Here is an 18,406-nt window from a genome sequence, read left to right on the forward strand (position 1 = left end):
TATATTTAACTAATCATTATAAATTACCTAAAATAAGAGTATAATCGTTAAGTCAAATGACCAAATATTCTTTCCACACCTATTAAATTCATTTATCTTTACCCTTCATCTTCTAGAAATGCCTATTAATAATGTAATTATCTCTAAAATAGTATTGGATCTCCCATATAATAATCTTTAATAATTTTTGTTGGTGACATAATCTTAAACTCTCAAATCATAGTTAATAGTTTACCTGGCGTCAACTCCTTTAATTCCAGATATCTATGAAAGATTTGGTACTAGGTATCCATCAAGGATTTCAAATCATTTTTATTTCCAGTTTTGGTTCATACGCCTCAATGAAAACCAACCTTTAGATACTCTAAATACATCAACACTAAATAGATAACATTAATAAACATAATAGTTAATGGGGCGTCTTCGATCTAGTGATACCAAAGTGATGGAAAAAGGTGTCGGCTGTCAAAGTGATAAGAAGTCAAGTCTCGCTGTGAGGAAAAATGTGTAAGTTTAAAAAGATTCTTCTCAAAACTAAATATAACAGTTGTGAATAGTTAGAATTATGATCATACTTTAAGTATTTAATGGAAGATGATAAGTAATTTCTCTCATTATTGAAGCAAATTTTGATTAAAGATTATTAAACTAAACCTATGTTTGTTTATGTACATTATATCATATTTTACCTATGTAATAACTGTTATTTAATTATTACTGTTTCGGTTAAGATGGCTGTAGTTGGTGGCTATTAATGGCCGCTTAACGGTTGGTGATTAATCACCCCCGAAAAACCCATATGTATTTATGGCGCTTGAACATCGTCATATGAGGCACCAAGTTTATTTGAAATCATTTGTTTGAACCTTTTATTTGTATTCCTTCATTTATCATAAGAGTGTGAGTGTTCTTTGATATCATACATAGCGACATTAGAGCAAAAAATCCAGGGAAAGATTCAAAACACTGATAAAAGAAAGTATCGTTCAATTCTCAACCGATGCATCCAATTGGAATTATGATCAAAGAGAAAAGGTAATGATCAAGCTATGCAATTGTTAATATTGCAGGGTCCAAGGACGTCTCATATCCAACTGCAACCTCAAGGAGCGTGATGAATTAGCTTCTTTGATTATAGGAAAAATGGATGTTGGCGCACAAGATAAAATTTCCAGATTAGTAACTCATACGTCTAAATTGTTGCTGGTACATATGCGAAAAACTGGAATGATATTTGGATGTGTGTGTGCTCTCATTCCTATCTCATTTATTGGTGCATTAGTCTGCAGTTGCAGCTAATGTACATAATAGGTTTGTTTGGCAAAACTAGTTGCTAGCTGTAGCTAGAAACTGGTGGCTGATGGCTTGAAGCTGGTAGCTGTAACTGGTAGCTAGTAGTTGTAGCTTTTTAGATATATTTAGATGTTTGGCAGAGTAGCTAAGCTTTTTATAAAATTAATAAATGGGCGTAGCTAAAAATAATAATCGTAAATGTATTTATTTTGAAAGGTTATTTAAGTAAATTAAAATACTAAAACTAAAAGCTTGTAGCTCCTTCTAAACGCTACTAGTAGAAGATTTAAGCTTTAAGTTTTTTCTCCTAACTTAAAAGTTTTAAGCTCCTTAAACCAAGCAAAACTTTTAATTGAGTAGAAGTTTTTTTTAAAAGTTTGAAGCTAAAAGCTCCTAAAAGTTTCCTTCCAAACATACCCGCTGTGTGGACTATTATTATATGATCATTGGATTATTAATGTTATTGGCTCGCATGGTATTTCCATAATAGAATACTATTGCATTGATTCATCATTGATCGTTTAGCATATGGCATCGTTCTTATTGTTACATTGTTATCAAGGGTATGTGCACAATAGAATGCTATAACGGTTTGTATAGGCTTATAAATTTTTATTATTGCATATGCTCTTAGGGGTGAATAGGTTCTCACATTCTCTTTGTTTTTTTTATTAGGCTACAACACATATCAGCTGTGTACAGAAAGAACAAATAAATAGGAATGATGAAACGAAAGGGCAAAGAATTTGCATTTGTGCAGAAAAATAATCACCATGAACTTAACAACTCCTCCAACAAATCAGATCCTAGATCTTCCAAAATCAGCAAGTCTTTCTGTTGCTTGTTTGCTTCACTCGAATTCAATGACAAAGACATTCTCGGAAGCTTGTGCATCGCCTTTATAGCGAGTACAGGAGATTCCCCGTCCGGATTACTGCACTGGATTCCATTCAGGGAGTCCTTAACGGTTTCAACTGAAAAGTTTACGACAGATGAAGAACCCCTCATTGAGTATGATGCTTGATCATATGCCAAAGCTGCCGCTTCAGCGGTATCAAATGTCCCGAGCCAGACCCTCTTCCCATTTCGTGTCGAATCCCTTATCTCTGCTGCAAACTTTCCCCATGGTCTCTTTCTAACACCAACATATTGTTTCTTCTGATCACCTTCTTCTTCTCTCCTTTCTGAATTCATGACTTCTTCATTAGGGGAACAATCGATATTCCCTTCTTGGGATGACGGAGATAGATCCATCATCAACTGATGATGGGGTTCAGAAAGGATGTAATATTGAAAGCGCCTATATATAGATAGTTCTATACAATAAATTTAGAACTTACAAAATTTTAGGATTTTGCTAAAAATATACAATTGACTTCAAGTATTTTAATCCAACATGTTTTAATTAAGAGAATTATAAAATACAATTGAACCAAACTCCTATCTAATTGCTTTTTGTCCTTTATTGCAGATCCACAGATTTATGATAGATTAAGATTAACCAACCAAAATAACTTTGCAGATAAATTGAAAGGTGAAGCAAGTTAAAGTTTCAATATCTGCTAGCTAGTCTACAACTTATCTCCACTAATTTCTAGGATAATAACGAAAATGATCATGTGTTTTTTTCTTGCAGAGAAATGAAAAATATTTATAATAGTTCGTCGACGTACCCTGATCATATGTAAAAGATTCACCAACTTTGTAGGTTTTGGATTTTGCATGACCTGTATGGCGTTCTTAATCGTGTATATTTCACTTTCAGATTAAGGTGTTTCGTAGGTACATAAAACGAAGAGGCAACTTGTAACTTGCTACTGGTTTCCAGTCAGTTTACTAGGGGTGTTGCCTCTTGAACCGCAAAGAGTCAGCCCCCGTACCGGCCCGGTTGGTGGAGCCCCATGGATCCCCCACGGTCTAGGTCTTCGCCTCTTAAAACCTTAAGGTACCTTAGCAACAAAGTCATAATAATATTGAGGGGGTGTTTGGGATTCCTTATTGTACCTCCTTATACCTTATTTAAGGAATAAGGAATACGTTACAATGTTGTAACTTATACCTTATACACTCACAAAAACCCAACTTTCCCAAACACCTTATAACTTATAATTCATAAGTTATAAGCTATAAGGAGCAAAAATAAAGAATCCCAAACAGCCTCTGAATGAGTGTGTACCTCACATCTCCAAACTCGTATCTATGTTTATTATAGTTTCTCATTTGGCCTTCAAGTATATCATGACTAGGCAAAATAGATTAATGGGACCAAAGTCACCTAACAAAGCACTCCCAAACCAGACCACCCTTCACAACGGGTGTTAGGATCAGACGGGTCACACAAACAAACACAAATCGCACACCACTAGACTCGCAATCAAGAACAACACAAAGATTTATAGTGGTTCGGTCCGGCTCTGACCTACGGCCACTCTCGGTAACTAGGAGGTTTTATTACTTGTTGTTGGTGTAATTAAACTGATACAAGATCAATCTCTTATATAGAGATTAAATATGAATTTGTCAAACAAAGAAATTAATGTTGCAGATAACACACAGTGTCTTCAGCCACTTCTTTTGACAGCCTGCAAACATGGTTGCAGGTTCACACCTGTTTTTTCTGCTGCTGCTTTTTGACAAACCACAAGAGTGGCTTCACACTCAACAATATCCCACTTGAAGCCACGAAACAATCTTCACCTGCGCTTCAACTGTGTATCTGTATTTCTGTAAGAAACTTCTGATCTTAGTATCTTCCTAGTTACCCGCCCTTCTCTTCAGTTATCCTGAAGGCCAGTTGAAGCTATGCAAAGCTTCAACTTCTCTAAGGTGACAACCTTAGTCAACATATCAGCTGGATTTTCAGTTCCTTTGATCCTCTTCAACTTCAGAGTGCCATCACTAACTTTGTCTCTGATGAAGTGATATCTCAGCTGTATGTGTTTCGTCTTCGAATGGAAGACAGGATTCTTTGCAAGATGAATAGCACTTTGATTATCACAGAATAGTGCACAATCATCTTGTTCTTTGCCAAGTTCGTTCAGAAAATTCTTCAACCATATAAGCTATTTGCTTGCTTCAGCAACGGCCATATACTCTGCTTCAGTGGTTGAAAGGGCAACACTTTTCTGTAGTTTAGACATCCAACTTACTGCAGTGCCTCCCACTGTAAAGACATACCCGGTTGTGCTTTTGAATGATTCTTTGCAACCACCAAGGTCTGCATCTGCAAAGCCTTTCAGAATAACATCTTTCCCCTTAAAATGCAATGCCACTTTTGAAGTCCCCTTCAAATATCTTAGCAACCACTTAACTGCTTCCCAATGTTCTCTACCCAGATTAGACATAAACCGACTAACAACTCCCACCGCATGAGCAATATCTGGTCTCGTGCATACCATTGCATACATGAGGCTACCAACTGCAGATGGATATGGAACTTTAGCCATTTCTGCTTTGTCTTCTTCTGATTTGGGTGACTGATCTTTGGAAAGCTTAAAGTGACTTCCCAATGGCGTGCTTCTAATCTTGGCATCTTTAAGGCTGAATTTCTGTAACACTTTCTCAATGTACTTCTCCTGAGAGAGTGTCAAAGAACCATCTTCTTTGTTTCTGAAAATACTCATCCCGAGTATTTAGTTTGCAGCTCCTAAGTCTTTCATTTCGAACTCTTCAGACATTTGCTTCTTTAACTTCTTGATTTCTGTCATGTCTGAACCTGCAATCAACATATCATCTACATAGAGTAGTAGAATGATATAAGAACCCTTGAACTTCTTTATGTAACAACAATAGTCATTGTCACATCTCTTGTAACCAACTCTTCCCATGAAGTTATCAAACTTCAAGTACCATTGTCTGGGCGCTTGCTTCAGACCATACAAACTCTTCTTCAATTTACACACCAAGTTTTCTTTACCTTTAACCTGAAAACCTTCTGGTTGTCTCATGTAGTTTTCTTCTTCTAGGTCACCGTGTAGAAAAGATGTCTTGACATCTAGTTGCTCTAGATGCAAGCCTTCTGCTGCTACAATACTGAGAACAAGTCTGATAGTGGTCATCTTCACTACTGGAGAGAATATCTCATTGAAATCGATTCCCTCTTTCTGCTGAAAACCCTTGACTACTAATCTTGCTTTGTACCGTTTGGTACTATCATGTTCATCCTTGACCCTGAAAACCCATTTATTTTGAAGAGCCTTCTTACCAGCTGGAAGCTTTGTTAAGTGTCAGGTCTTGTTCTTCTCAAGCGACTTCATTTCATCTTTCATTGCTATCTCCCACTGCAATGAATCTTTCAACCCCATAGCTTCACTGTAACACTGAGGTTCACCATTTTCAGTCAAAAGAATGTAGTTGACTGATGGTGAGTACCGGTTTGGCGGTCTAGTGGCTCTAGACGATCTTCTTGGTTGATTTTGAGGTGTTTCTGGGGATTCTGGAGTTTGAGGAGCAACTTCTTCTACTTCTTCTTCCTCAGAATCATTACTAGAGTCATCCCCTGAGCTCCCACTGTCGCTTGACTCATTTCCATTTTCTGGAATGTCGACTGAAGCTTATTTTCTTTTTTCACTTTCAAACTCAACACTTTCTTTTTGATCTTCTTGTTTCTTGCTGTTTTTGTCTTTGTATAATTCGTTTTCATTGAAGATGACATTCTTGCTTCTGATTACTTTTCTGCCTTCATTATCCCAAAGCCTGTAACCCATTTCTTCTGACCCATAACCAATGAATGTGCACTTCTTGGATTTTGAGTCTAACTTGTCTCTTTCACCACTTTCTAACAAATCATAAGCACTACAACCAAAGACTCGTAAGTGTTCGAGACTTACCTCCTTTCCTTGCCACATTTCTTCTGGCAATTTGAAACCCAATGGAACAGATGGTGAACAGTTGATCAAGTAAGCTACAGTGTTAACTGCATCGGCCCAGAATGTCTTAGGCATCCCGGCATTCAGCCTCATGCTTCTAGCCCTTTCATTCAATGTTCTGTTCATTCTCTCAGCTACACCATTCTGCTGAGGAGTTCCAGGAACTATCCTTATCATCTCTATCCCTTCATTGGCACAATAGTCAGTGAACTGCTTGCTTATGTATTCACCACCATTGTCCGAGTTTAAGCACTTTACCTTCAAATTAGTTTCATTTTCAACAGCAGATTTCCATATCTTAAAAGCATCAAATACACCAGATTTATGTTTAAGAAAATATACCCATACCTTGCGTGTTGAATCATCTATGAAGGTAATATAATATCTCGAGCCTCCTAGAGATGAAACTGAAGTTGGTCCATATACATCTGAGTAAACAAGCTCCAACTTCTGAGCTTTCGGTGTCCTCCCTGTCTTCACAAAAGTAACCCTCTTTTGTTTTCCAAGAACACAAGGTTCACAAAATTCAGTTTCCACTTTCTTCAAGTCTGGAAACTTTCCTTTCTGAGCCAACATCTTCAATCCCTTCTCGCTCATGTGTCCGAGTCGGTTATGCCATAAATTTGATGGACTCGGACCGGTGGTCATTGCGTGAACACCTTCAGCAGAAACTTCTGCCATGTATAGAGTGCCTTTCTTCTTTCCTTTGGCAATCACCAAGTTACCTTTGATCACTTTCCATTGTCCACCCCCAAAGTGAACATTAAACCCTTCATCATCCAGTTTACTAACTGAAATCAACTTTCTCCTCTAGTTAGGAATAACCCTGACATTTTTCAATGTCCATATAGTTCCTAATGAGGTCTTCAAGTCTACATCTCCAATACCTGTAATATCAAGCATCTGATCATCTGCTAAACAAACTTTACCAAAGTTACCTGTTCGTAGATTCTTGACCAGATCTGGGCATGAGATAGCATGGAAAGAAGCACCCGAATCCATAATCCAAGATTCAACTGAATCTTCAACGGAACAGATGAGAGCATCACCAAATTCTTCCGAGGATACACTGTTTACTTCTTTCTTTGCAGTTGGGTTTGTACATTGGCTTCTAAAGTGTCCTTTTTCTTTGAAATTCCAACATTCAATGTCTTTTCTATCTTTTCTGTACTTTGACTGACTCCTTCTTCTTGACTTTGATCTGCCTCGACTATGTCCTCTTTCGTTTCTTCTTCCTCTACTTTCTGTATGCAATAGAGAACTAGAATTAGAAGTCTCACCGTTTCTTCTCCGCCTGATATCTTCATTTACAATCAAGTCACGAATACTCTCGAAAGTGAGTTTGATAGTGCCGGATGCACTACTAACAGCTGTGACTGTGCCTGACCAACTGTCGGGCAAAGATGATAAAAGGAGGAGCGCTTGTACTTCATCTTCAAACTTTATTGCAACTGAGGCTAAACGAGAGATAATCGAGTTAAACTCGTTTATGTGAGCGGTAACTGACATGACTTCCTTCATCTTGGTGTTAACCAATTGTTTGAGCAGATAATCGTGTTCTTTCTTCTTCTTCTTCTTGAGCAGATAAACACAGAAAACAAGGACAAAAAACTTAACTTTCCTTCTTCCTTCTATCTCCCAAGAAAACGAGCAAAGGTGATGGTGTCATGCGCGATTTCTGGCGAGGGGAGCAGGCTACGGGTTCGTCGGAACCTTGGGTAGTCGCGGAGGTGGCGGTCACTAGCGACGGCGACAGAGGCTGCGCGGCAGCGGGGCTATGGAAGCGACGGCAGTTGCTGATCGGAACTTTATTTCCGGCTTCACATGTCAATATCTTCTCGCCTCTAACCTGGTTCGTGTGATTCAATCGATCCTGTGCTCTGATGCTAGTTGTTAGGATCAGACGGGTCACACAAACGAACACAAATCGCACACCACTCGACCCGCAATCAAGAACAACACAAAGATTTATAGTGGTTCGGTCAGGCTCTGACCTACGTCCACTCTCGGTAACTAGGAGGTTTTATTACTTGTTGTTGGTGTAATTAAACTGATACAAGATCAATCTCTTATATAGAGATTAAATATGAATTTGTCAAACAAAGAAATTAATGTTGCAGATAACACACAGTGTCTTCAGCCACTTCTTTTGACAGCCTGCAAACATGGTTGCAGGTTCACACCTGTTTTTTCTGCTGCTGCTTTTTGACAAACCACAAGAGTGGCTTCACACTCAACAACGCGTCTGCTGCTTGGCTGCGTCCTTCGAACCTTGGGGCCATAGCCCGTTGTGGGTGCTCTAACAAAGCGGGAACAGTATGTTGGATCGAGCTGACACTTGGTTTTTACTTTTTAGATGACTTAACCGCCGAACCGGTTCAATGTTATTAACTTTTCCATTTTTGTGTAAAAATTATATTTATTTTTTAGATTTTTAAGATTTATTGATGTGACAGTGTTCGCCAGCTAATATAGGAAGATGTTAATTAGTGTTGTATTTTGGTTGCTACATTAAATACTCTTCTCTTCATTTTTTTTTCATTTTAACAAATAATATACTTTTATTCTTTTATTTATAATTTTATTCTTTTATTTATAAGCAACACAACAATATGCGATACATAATTCTCTTTTAAAAATCTTATGTTATGACGAGTTCAACAACAGGTGTGGTTTCGTATTTCCTACTTGGCTACTTGTATATCGTTTTGTTGTACGTACTGTAATGAATTGACAGACTATATGATACCTTAAATAATATATAAATTATGTGATTGATCCTTAAAGATGAATGATATAAATAATATAAAAAATGGACTATTTTTTAAATTTGTTGATAAATACAAAGAAACAAACTAATTAAGATAGGAAATTTAAATTGCACGATTATGAAGAGGCTAGGACAACATGAAATATCATATTTGAATTAAAGTAATGAAATTCAATGTTTATTAATCTCTAATTCATATAAACTTACCTAAACGCATGAGGTATTTCATGTTTAAATTCATTATCCATGCCCCAAGCTAGGCACATATGGTAGAAGGCAAGTAATTTTATGGCTAATAGCATAAAGCTAGTGGGACTCCTTCGCATGATGTGACGGATTGGTATTAATTCTGCCTGTTACAATACTGACAAGTTGCTATAACAATCGAATGAGAAAACCAAAAAAATAAACTTTTTGAGCGATCACCACTATTAAACTTTTAGGTTAACACATTAATCTTGTCATCTAGATATTAATATTCTTATGATGCTTAAGCGTAAAGAAACATCTTGGTAAGTTCAGTTTTTTGTCCGATATGTTGATCAGAAATTGAGGCATCGGTCGAACATGTGTTTGTCTTGTGTGGCCTTGCCCAAACTACGTGGAGTTTAATTTCACAATGGGATAAGTTGTCTACCTTATTTATCTTTAGTATTCACGATATGATGGAGTTGCATAAATTTTGTTCGTTTTCAAACGAGAAAACAAAATTGTTCCAAGCGATTTGTTTGATAGCGATTTGGTGCTTGTGAAAAAAGATAAATGCATTGGTCCATAGCGGGATTTCATTTTATATCATTAGAGCCTTGTAATGACTGTGAATAAGGACAGAACTTCATAGTTAAGTATACTTATGTGAGAGTAATATCAGGATAAATGACTATTTCAGAAGTCTCTATGTACACTGACAAAAAAAAATCAGTTTTATATGGGTAAAACAAACACTATTTATGGTGTGAAGGGCGTTATATGACAACTATTGTTACTATTAAATATCTATCACATTAGACATGATAATCTCGTAGTTATTAGAACTTTGCATTATTTAATTACTTTACTAGCGATTATACGTAATTATTGTTGATATAACTTACGTATATTAATTATCTGGCGTATTATAATTATCTGCTATAAAAGAATATATATTCCCCAATATAAATAATTATATACTCCATAAGTAATGGCAAAGAATATGATGAAGCATCTTCCAAGCTATATTAATTAAACATACTCTTAGTGGCCTTCACCATAAGTTCTTCATCACACTCACACTCACACTCACACTCACACTCACACTCACACTCACACTCACACGTATGTGTAGTTATGTAACACAAAAACAACATAAACATGTATAGAAGTAATTTTGAACTTACGTACGTTGTCGCAGGTTCTTCAACAAAAAATAATGTAAACGAGAAGCTTAGAACGAATGAACGATAGATCACATAAAAGAATATTGTTGACGATAAAAGTTGAATAAAATAAAGGAAAATTGGATTTCAATAATCTCAACTATTAAGCATTGGCCACCAATAATTCAAACTATCAATGTGATCGGTGATAATCTCAATTTTCAATGTTGTTACCAAGAACAATCCCGCTCTAACAATTCACTAACTCCGTTAGTTATTTTCTTTTAAGTTGTTGTGAAATAACCAAAATACCCTTACTTGTAAATAAAAATAGAGCTAAATAAAAACAAAAACTAAAATCACAACCATCCACCCTTCTTCCCCATCAACCGGAGTAAGGGTTTTCCGGCCACCTTCAACCGCCGACACAAATCTGAATGCCGCCCCTGTCCATCTCCAACTAGAATCACAAACACCAGACCACAAATCTGAACAACCCCCCCCCCCCCCATTACCACCGAAGATAGTCACCACCGCCCCTCGTTTTTCCGGCCACGATAGAGCCACACTCCAACGACCACATCGGCGATGATTCCCCTCACTCCCGGTCTCGTTCTCCACCCTTTTCCCATTAACCATCATCCCCCTTGTCTTTCCGATAAGAATATAGGAAACAGGATGTAGAGATAGAGAGATCTGAGCGGTGGTGTAAAGTAAATTGTCGGCAACCGTCTTTTTCTAAACCCAGAAAACTTAGCGGTGGTGTGGTGTAAAGCTCGAACACCGCCGATAGGGGATAGACAAATAGGGTGCTTGTTTTATCAGGTGGTGGTGCTTGTACCCTTCACTCGCCGGAAAAAGATCGTAGAAGAAGAAGTGACGGTGGTTGGTAAAGACAACCAAATGCAAATCTACGGTGGTGTTAGGTTTTTTAAGATTTTTTTATTAATTATATTTTGTATTTGTTAGTAAGGGTATTTTGGTTATTTCACGCTAACTTAAAACAAAATAACTAACGCAGTTAGTGAATTGTTAGAGCTGGATTGTTCTTGGTAACAACATTGAAAATTGGGATTATCACCGGTCACATTGTTAGTTGGGATTATTGGTAGCTAATGCTTAATAGTTAGGATTATTGAAATCCAATTTTCCTAAAATAAATTATTATTTTACACTAAATCATGTCGTGCGCGGGAATCCGTCGACGGTAAAGGACAAAACATGTCCCTTCCCCAGTTCTAGCTCACCACCTGTTTGCATAATAAACAAATATTAGTTAAGTTTTAGTATTATAGTATACACCTTCTTTTGTTGGCAAAGGTCGATAAATATAGAATAAATTTAAAATTTTATTTTGAAAATGATTAATATAATAATATGATATATTCACCATCCTATTTTCATTTTGGTGTCAAAAGTCCCTACATGAAGGGAGGTTAAAAACAAAATATATCTCATGGCAAAGAGTTAATATTAGTAACATTTCGTTCTCTCATATTCAATTTGCTCATAAACCCCTTATTAAAGTTGAGCGACTATAACGAATCATTTGATTAAGCTTTACTAATATGACATAATTAGTCCTAACAATTATATGATATAAGTAATTGTAAAAAAGTTAACAGATAAATATAGTTACCCTGATACGCCTATTATATTAGAAGAATTAATCATTATTAGAGATCTTTATTCCGCACAACTAATGATTAAGATCTTTACTATACCATGAACACTAAAGAACGCCATCATTCTTCCAAATGATTATCTGTCAAGATTGAGGCATCATTACGGAATCAATATGACTTCACCATCATTGTAGAAGATCATGTGTCCCGCAAGTATGATTTATTTGATGTATAAACTCATGTTCGTGATTGAATCTACACTATTTGGATTTATGTTTTACCCATGTTGATTAAAATTTTTATAAAAAATATAGCCATGAAATTTGTTACATTACCACTTAATCTTTAATGCACATGAAGAGAAAAATGGTGCAAGAGATTCTTGTCGCCAACCTATGTTGGCGTACGAGGTTATTTGTTGTGCGATATAGCGCAAGAGGTATATGGGTTGGCGTAGGAGACTAGGAGATGAAGAGTTGGTGCATAAGCATAAAGTAAGATTGTTTTGGTAATTTAAAAAGGTCAAGATTGTTTTGATATATATATATATAGGAGGGATATTTTGAGAACCATGTTGAGTTTTAAGAACTTAAGAACTCAATTCTAGGCCACACATTTAATTAAATGGATTGAAATATGTGGTTGAGATTAAATCTGGCGAAAAAGTCAAAGTATGAGAGATAATAAATATGTAAGTGGTTACACTAACTTTTACGTCCGTTACACATGTGTAAAAAATCGACTCGGTGCGTAAAAAATTCTGTAATTTTTTTACGTGTATGTAACTTACATATATTACGCATGTGTAAAAGAAATTCGAAAAAAAAATCGTTACACTGAGTTCTTTCGAGTTCTTAAAACTCAAAGAGGTTCTTAATTGAAATCTCCCCTATATATATATATATATATATATATATATATATATATATATATGGTTAATTTGGCTATTTTGATGATTTTCCCAAGCAAGTATTCTAGTTTATCACCGATTATTGATAGTTTTAGAAGAAAAAAGAACTCTCATTTAAAAGCTAAGTATTTATACCATAATGCCGTATGTTCTTCATAAACATACCTTTTATTTGTGTCTAAAGCTCTTTCAAAAGTTTTAAACACACAATTATGCATGTATATGCATATGCATATGTGTATAGGTATCAAGGCATGTGTATATAAGACTATAAGAGTATAGTATATGTATGTGTATTAGGATAAGTATGAGTATAAGTATGTGTATAATTATGACTATTACCGTTTGTTGCAAATGTGTAGCCAATTGCTAAGCATTCGGTACGAATTCAGTTGAATTATTTCAAAATAGTTATTATTATTATTATTATTATTATTATTATTATTATTATCGTCAACTTAATTATTTGTGTCATTATTAATTAACTTTTATCATTATTCTTATTAACTATATAATAATATTATTGTTATGTACGTGAATGTATGTGTTTCATATGTTTGTGTCAAGTTGCCACGACATTGCAGCATCCAAAGTCATCGCTTCCGTCGAACCACGATTCAGTCACATGACCGGTCTAGTTTTATATAGTTCGCTCAGTTCTTAAATAATCGGCCGTTTCAAACCGGTGGAGAACCGGACGGGTTGAACCGGATCACTGTGGAAAAGAATTATTTTTTTAATTGAAAATTCATGTTCGTTTGGTTGAACTGATGAACCGGTTCATTGTCCGACTCAGCTATGAAAACATTGGTTTTGATCCAATTGAAATCCGGTGATTTGCTATGAGTGTGGTGTCTTGAACTGAATTTGGGAAACGGTGTTTCCCCTGTCATACTAATCAATTTGTTATGAGTGAGATTAAACTGGATACGTTTGTTTGAAATGGTGTTCAGGCCACCGGAGGGGGGTTTTCTATTTGAAAGTTCTCTCAATAACATCCAAAAATATAGAAAAACTTAAACCACAAGTCAACTAATTTATACAAGAAAACCAAATAATGAAATCAAGACTGCTATAAAAAGGATTTTCAGTATCCCACATGTCAATTATTTGATCCTAGAACTTGCTGCTTAATCTCTCCTATCTTTGATGCCAATTCATCTCTGTTTCTCTGCAAAACGTAAAAAGATCAACATAATATGCTAAAAATCCAAAAAGTAATATCACAAAAATAGGTGCATCTGCAATATTGTTTGTTAGTAACAACAGTGTTTATAGGTGCATCTGTGTAATAACCTTCCTCAAACTAGATTGCATTATTCTTAAGATTTCCTTTTCTTAAGGTGCATCTAATCTGTATGACTGTATGTTGTATGTGATGTGATTATTTTGTTAGTTATTCGCTAATCCAAGAACAAATGGCTCAAGATAACAGATAAATTTATGTGATTCAAGAAATCGCGTAATGAGATAGTACATCAAAGGATAAATAATTAGGTTTCTTCTTTTAAAAAGGACGATTGCTAAAATGCAATCTAGACTACTATAAAAAGGACAATTTCGATATCTCACATGTCAATTCTTTGATCCCAGAACTTGCTGCTTAATCTCTATTTCTCTGCGAAACGTAAAAAAAAAACAATAAAAAAATCCAGCTGCTAAATTTAGAAAAAAAATTATATGCATACCTTAAAGAGCAAATGCCCTGCTTGGGTGCGCGCATATAATGTGTATATGTGTGAACCCTCAGGTGGGCTAAAGTGAAATTGCACTAATTTTGACGTTATTTTACTAATCTCGTGAAAATAACGTTAAAAGTGGCGGAAGGTTAATCAGGCATCATGTGGTAGCGTTGATAGCCGAAAGACAAGGGTACATGCACCAATCGGCCGGTGTCCCAATGGTTGAGTGTTATGTGCCTTATGTCCAAGGCTTGATGCAAAACTACCATCGAGCTGGGGGTCTCACCGGAAGCAGCCTCTCTATTCCTACGGGGTAGAGGTAAGGCTGTCTACATCTTACCCTCCTCAGACCCTACCATAGCTTTGCTATTGGTGGGATATACTGAGTACGATGATGATGATGATGATACCTTAAAGAGCAAGTAACGCGTGGTGAACCAGATGCTGTAGCCAAGACCAACCAGTTCCATCAATTTAGGAAACTGTTAAAAACATGTCAAACAAATACATAACTAAATTATAAGGCAGGTTATGATATATTAAAATTTAGTTTAGCAAGTACAGAAACCAAATAACACACCAAAGGTATACGATCAATGGATCCAACTATGTTTGCAGCCAACCATAGAGCTGTAACACCACCTACACCAAGCAAAGCAATCGAAAACGAATCTTCAAGATCCAGCTACATAGCAAGCACAAGCATTCTATTATCACAAATAAATATATAATCATACAAAAGTAACTAATCATCTTTATGATTCAGATGATATCCATGAGAAATAACAACATAGCATACCTCCGTTTTGAGCTTATTTAAGAAATCAATTTGAGGGAACTGATCATCTTCAGCAGCAGCATCATCTTTGAACAAACCAAATCCTTCAAACCCGGTGTTCTCCTCAGGTTGACCATCGTTGACCGGCGCTACATTATCAGCTTCTTCTTTAACATACTGATTTGCTTCACTTGATGTTTCCTTAGAAGCTGTTGCTTTTATAGATGAGTAACTGTACCCGCGTAAGCCTGTAAACCAAAATAAGCAAGAACCCATTTAGTTTTATAGCTTGAACAAGCATCTCTTACAATATCATATCAAAATTAGTTAAAAACACTTGTTGGGTAGGATCATCATCATGCTACTTTTCAACAAAAAAATCATAACTTTCATATGAATTTTACTGAAATCCCTCAATTTAGCATACTATAAATTATATTCTATATAACGCAAGACCAGTATGCGCATAATTCAGAGCCAGACACGTAACCCGACGTTAGTACCACGTAATTGGACATTGATACGCGTGTAACACGAATTCAAACACGTAACACGTAACCAACGTCAGGTCCGTTCCACGCCTGAACGCGTAACCCGTAGCGAAAAGCAAATCAAAAGCCAAAATGCGCCATAATTTCAAAGAAAAAACATTTTTTAAACCAACCCGAAACCTTTCGAACCCAAAACCCGTTCTGACTCGACCCTTTCCAACCCGAACCAAAACAATCCTTTTTTAAATGGACCCATTTCGACCCAACCCGTTTGCCAGTCATAACTCTAATCATATCATCAAATTACATATTCCTAAAAACAACTATTTAAAGCCCAGGAAACTCGTAAACAGAATGTATGGATTTAATGCTAATAAAGTCTATTTAACAGCAACAATGAATTCATAATCAAGTGAAATTTGAAGGAAATCTAGGGTGTATATTAGCAAAAGAAAGTAAATAGTGTAGAATTCAAATGTGCACCTGGATTATTGAGAGAAATCGAGTTTGATTTCAGTTGCAGACTGCTGATATGAGGGGTAAAGGCAAAAGATGTAAGATTTGATTGACCATTTGGGATACAACGAGAATTAAAAGTGCAGATCTCCATTTTTGTGAAGAATGTGATGTTAGGGTTTTAGCTGCTTCTACTTCTAGTAGAGGGTTCTATCGTTTGCAATCGAGCTTTCTCGAGTATAACAAAAGCGGATAAAATTAAAAATTAAAAGTTCAAAAACCCGAGGTATATTTTAAAAAACTAAGATAGCGTTTGGTATATGGTAATGAAGGACGGAATGAAATGACCCATTCAGACGTAATAAAAATATGCATGTTTGGTTGAAATTTCGAAAGAAATAAGCAATTACCAAAGGAAATTTCCTTCTAAAAATAGTCATTTTCATTTCTTCCATCTACCCAGTTTTTTTTTCATTCCGAGTCATATTTTCAAGTTAACGTATTTTGCCCATCAGAATTGCTTGTCTTGGGGACAAAAAAAACTCTGTAAAATTTTATTTACATATTTCAATAATAATAATTTCTTTTGATTGCATTGTAATTTCTTATTTTGATCTACTAAATATATTTTTGGAGGTCTCTATACTAAAAAAAAATTATTCCTTTCTTGTGATTTTGTTTCTCTAAATTATAAAACATATTTAAATTTATTAGTTTTTTAATTGGATAATATTAAAGTTGGTACAAAGAAATAATTTTGAAGCTCGGTTTATCATTTTTTTTATGAATTATTTTTTATTCCTCCGACTTTTCAAGCATACTAAACAATATAGAGTAATGATACATTTCATTCTCATATGGTAACCAAAAAGGGCAATAGAATGAGAATGATCCATTCCATTCCCATGTCCATTCCATTCCCTCATTCATTTCATTCACTTGTTCATTCCATTACATCATACCAAACAAACCCTAAGAAAAAAACTTACTTACTAATCATCTATCAAAAAATAGTCTTTAATTATCTCCAAAAATATGTCTTCCATATTATCTTCAACACCATACTACTATCCCGATCTAGACATTATTTTAGATTCGGATTCAGGGGATGAAACGATATTTAGTGTTATTTGAGAGGCTGCCAAACTCTTAGTTGAGCATTGCGAAAGCTCACAACCACAAACAAGACGACCTCTTCTTCAACGGGATCGTGTAGGTGCTCATAACCGGTTGATAAAAGTTTATTTTCGTCGGATGCGACTTTTGATTCGGAACAATTTTGGCGCCATTTTTGGATGAATCGCCAACTATTTTTACGAATAATAGGTGATTTAGAACGCGATTATGTATTTTTCCAACAACGACAGGACGCGAGAGGTAAACTGGGATTTTATCCTATGCAAAAATGCACGACGGCAATTCGTCAACTACCGTACCGGACTACGAGCGACGCCGTGGATGAGTATTTACAGATGTCGGAGACAGTGGGTCGTGAAGCCATTCACATGTTCTGCGAATGTGAGTATTATTATCATTTAAATTATATTTTACTAAACCTTCTTATTCTGAGTGTAAATTTTATAAACTTTGTTAAAATTATTAATATTAGGTATTTCTCAACTTGTCACACCCCCGCTTAGGGCCTAGGCGTATGACCAATAGTTGATACATGTTTCATAAATACATCAGAGTTGCGTTTATTTTAGCGGAAGACTTTGGTTATAATAAAATATTAATTTATTTGAAAACTTCTCGAATAATAAACATCAGAGTGTTTGATTTATAAATCATGTTTAAATCTTGTTTATAATATTTTAATAATTTAAAACTAAGTCATATCTACCTATCGAGCGTCTATCTTCATGAATGGCTCTAATTCCTTGCTACATGTACTAATATATTTCCCTGAAATATCGGGGGGGAGGGGGGGGATACGTCAGCGATGTGCTGGTGAATCGTTGACTCTAAAAATATTTAAATTATAGTTACAATACAAATATAGTTTTCTTGACAAACTTAGCGGAAATATTTCTACTTCTAGTATTTGTACCACTGCCCTACACACACACAAAAGTTCTCCGAGCCACGTAGCCCGTAATGGAGAAATGGTCATGACTGTTAGCCCGCGGTCACGTAGCCTTTGACTGTTTAGGCTGAACAGTTATGTTTGGATCCAGG

General features: G+C 35.7%; 1 protein-coding gene and 1 pseudogene across 1 annotated transcript; both read right to left on the reverse strand.

Moving 5' to 3' along the window:
- Window positions 1-1,884: 1,884 nt before the first annotated feature.
- On the reverse strand, window positions 1,885-2,547 carry LOC143628402 (ethylene-response factor C3 pseudogene; annotated as a pseudogene).
- An 11,096-nt stretch (window positions 2,548-13,643) lies between these two features.
- On the reverse strand, window positions 13,644-16,389 carry LOC143628403 (protein CURVATURE THYLAKOID 1D, chloroplastic-like). Its single transcript, XM_077098012.1, has 5 exons — window positions 16,256-16,389; window positions 15,303-15,529; window positions 15,084-15,188; window positions 14,914-14,985; window positions 13,644-13,992 (listed from the first exon to the last, which is right to left on the reverse strand). Exons 1-5 carry the CDS (start codon window positions 16,380-16,382, stop codon window positions 13,924-13,926), a joined length of 600 nt encoding a protein of 199 aa, XP_076954127.1. The 5' UTR covers window positions 16,383-16,389; the 3' UTR covers window positions 13,644-13,923.
- Between the last annotated feature and the right edge of the window lie 2,017 nt (window positions 16,390-18,406).

This window comes from Bidens hawaiensis, unplaced genomic scaffold (assembly GCF_021521415.1).
Source record: "Bidens hawaiensis isolate Kalapana, Puna unplaced genomic scaffold, B.hawaiensis_p1.1 tig00004973_1, whole genome shotgun sequence".
Classification (NCBI taxonomy): Eukaryota; Viridiplantae; Streptophyta; class Magnoliopsida; order Asterales; family Asteraceae; genus Bidens; species Bidens hawaiensis.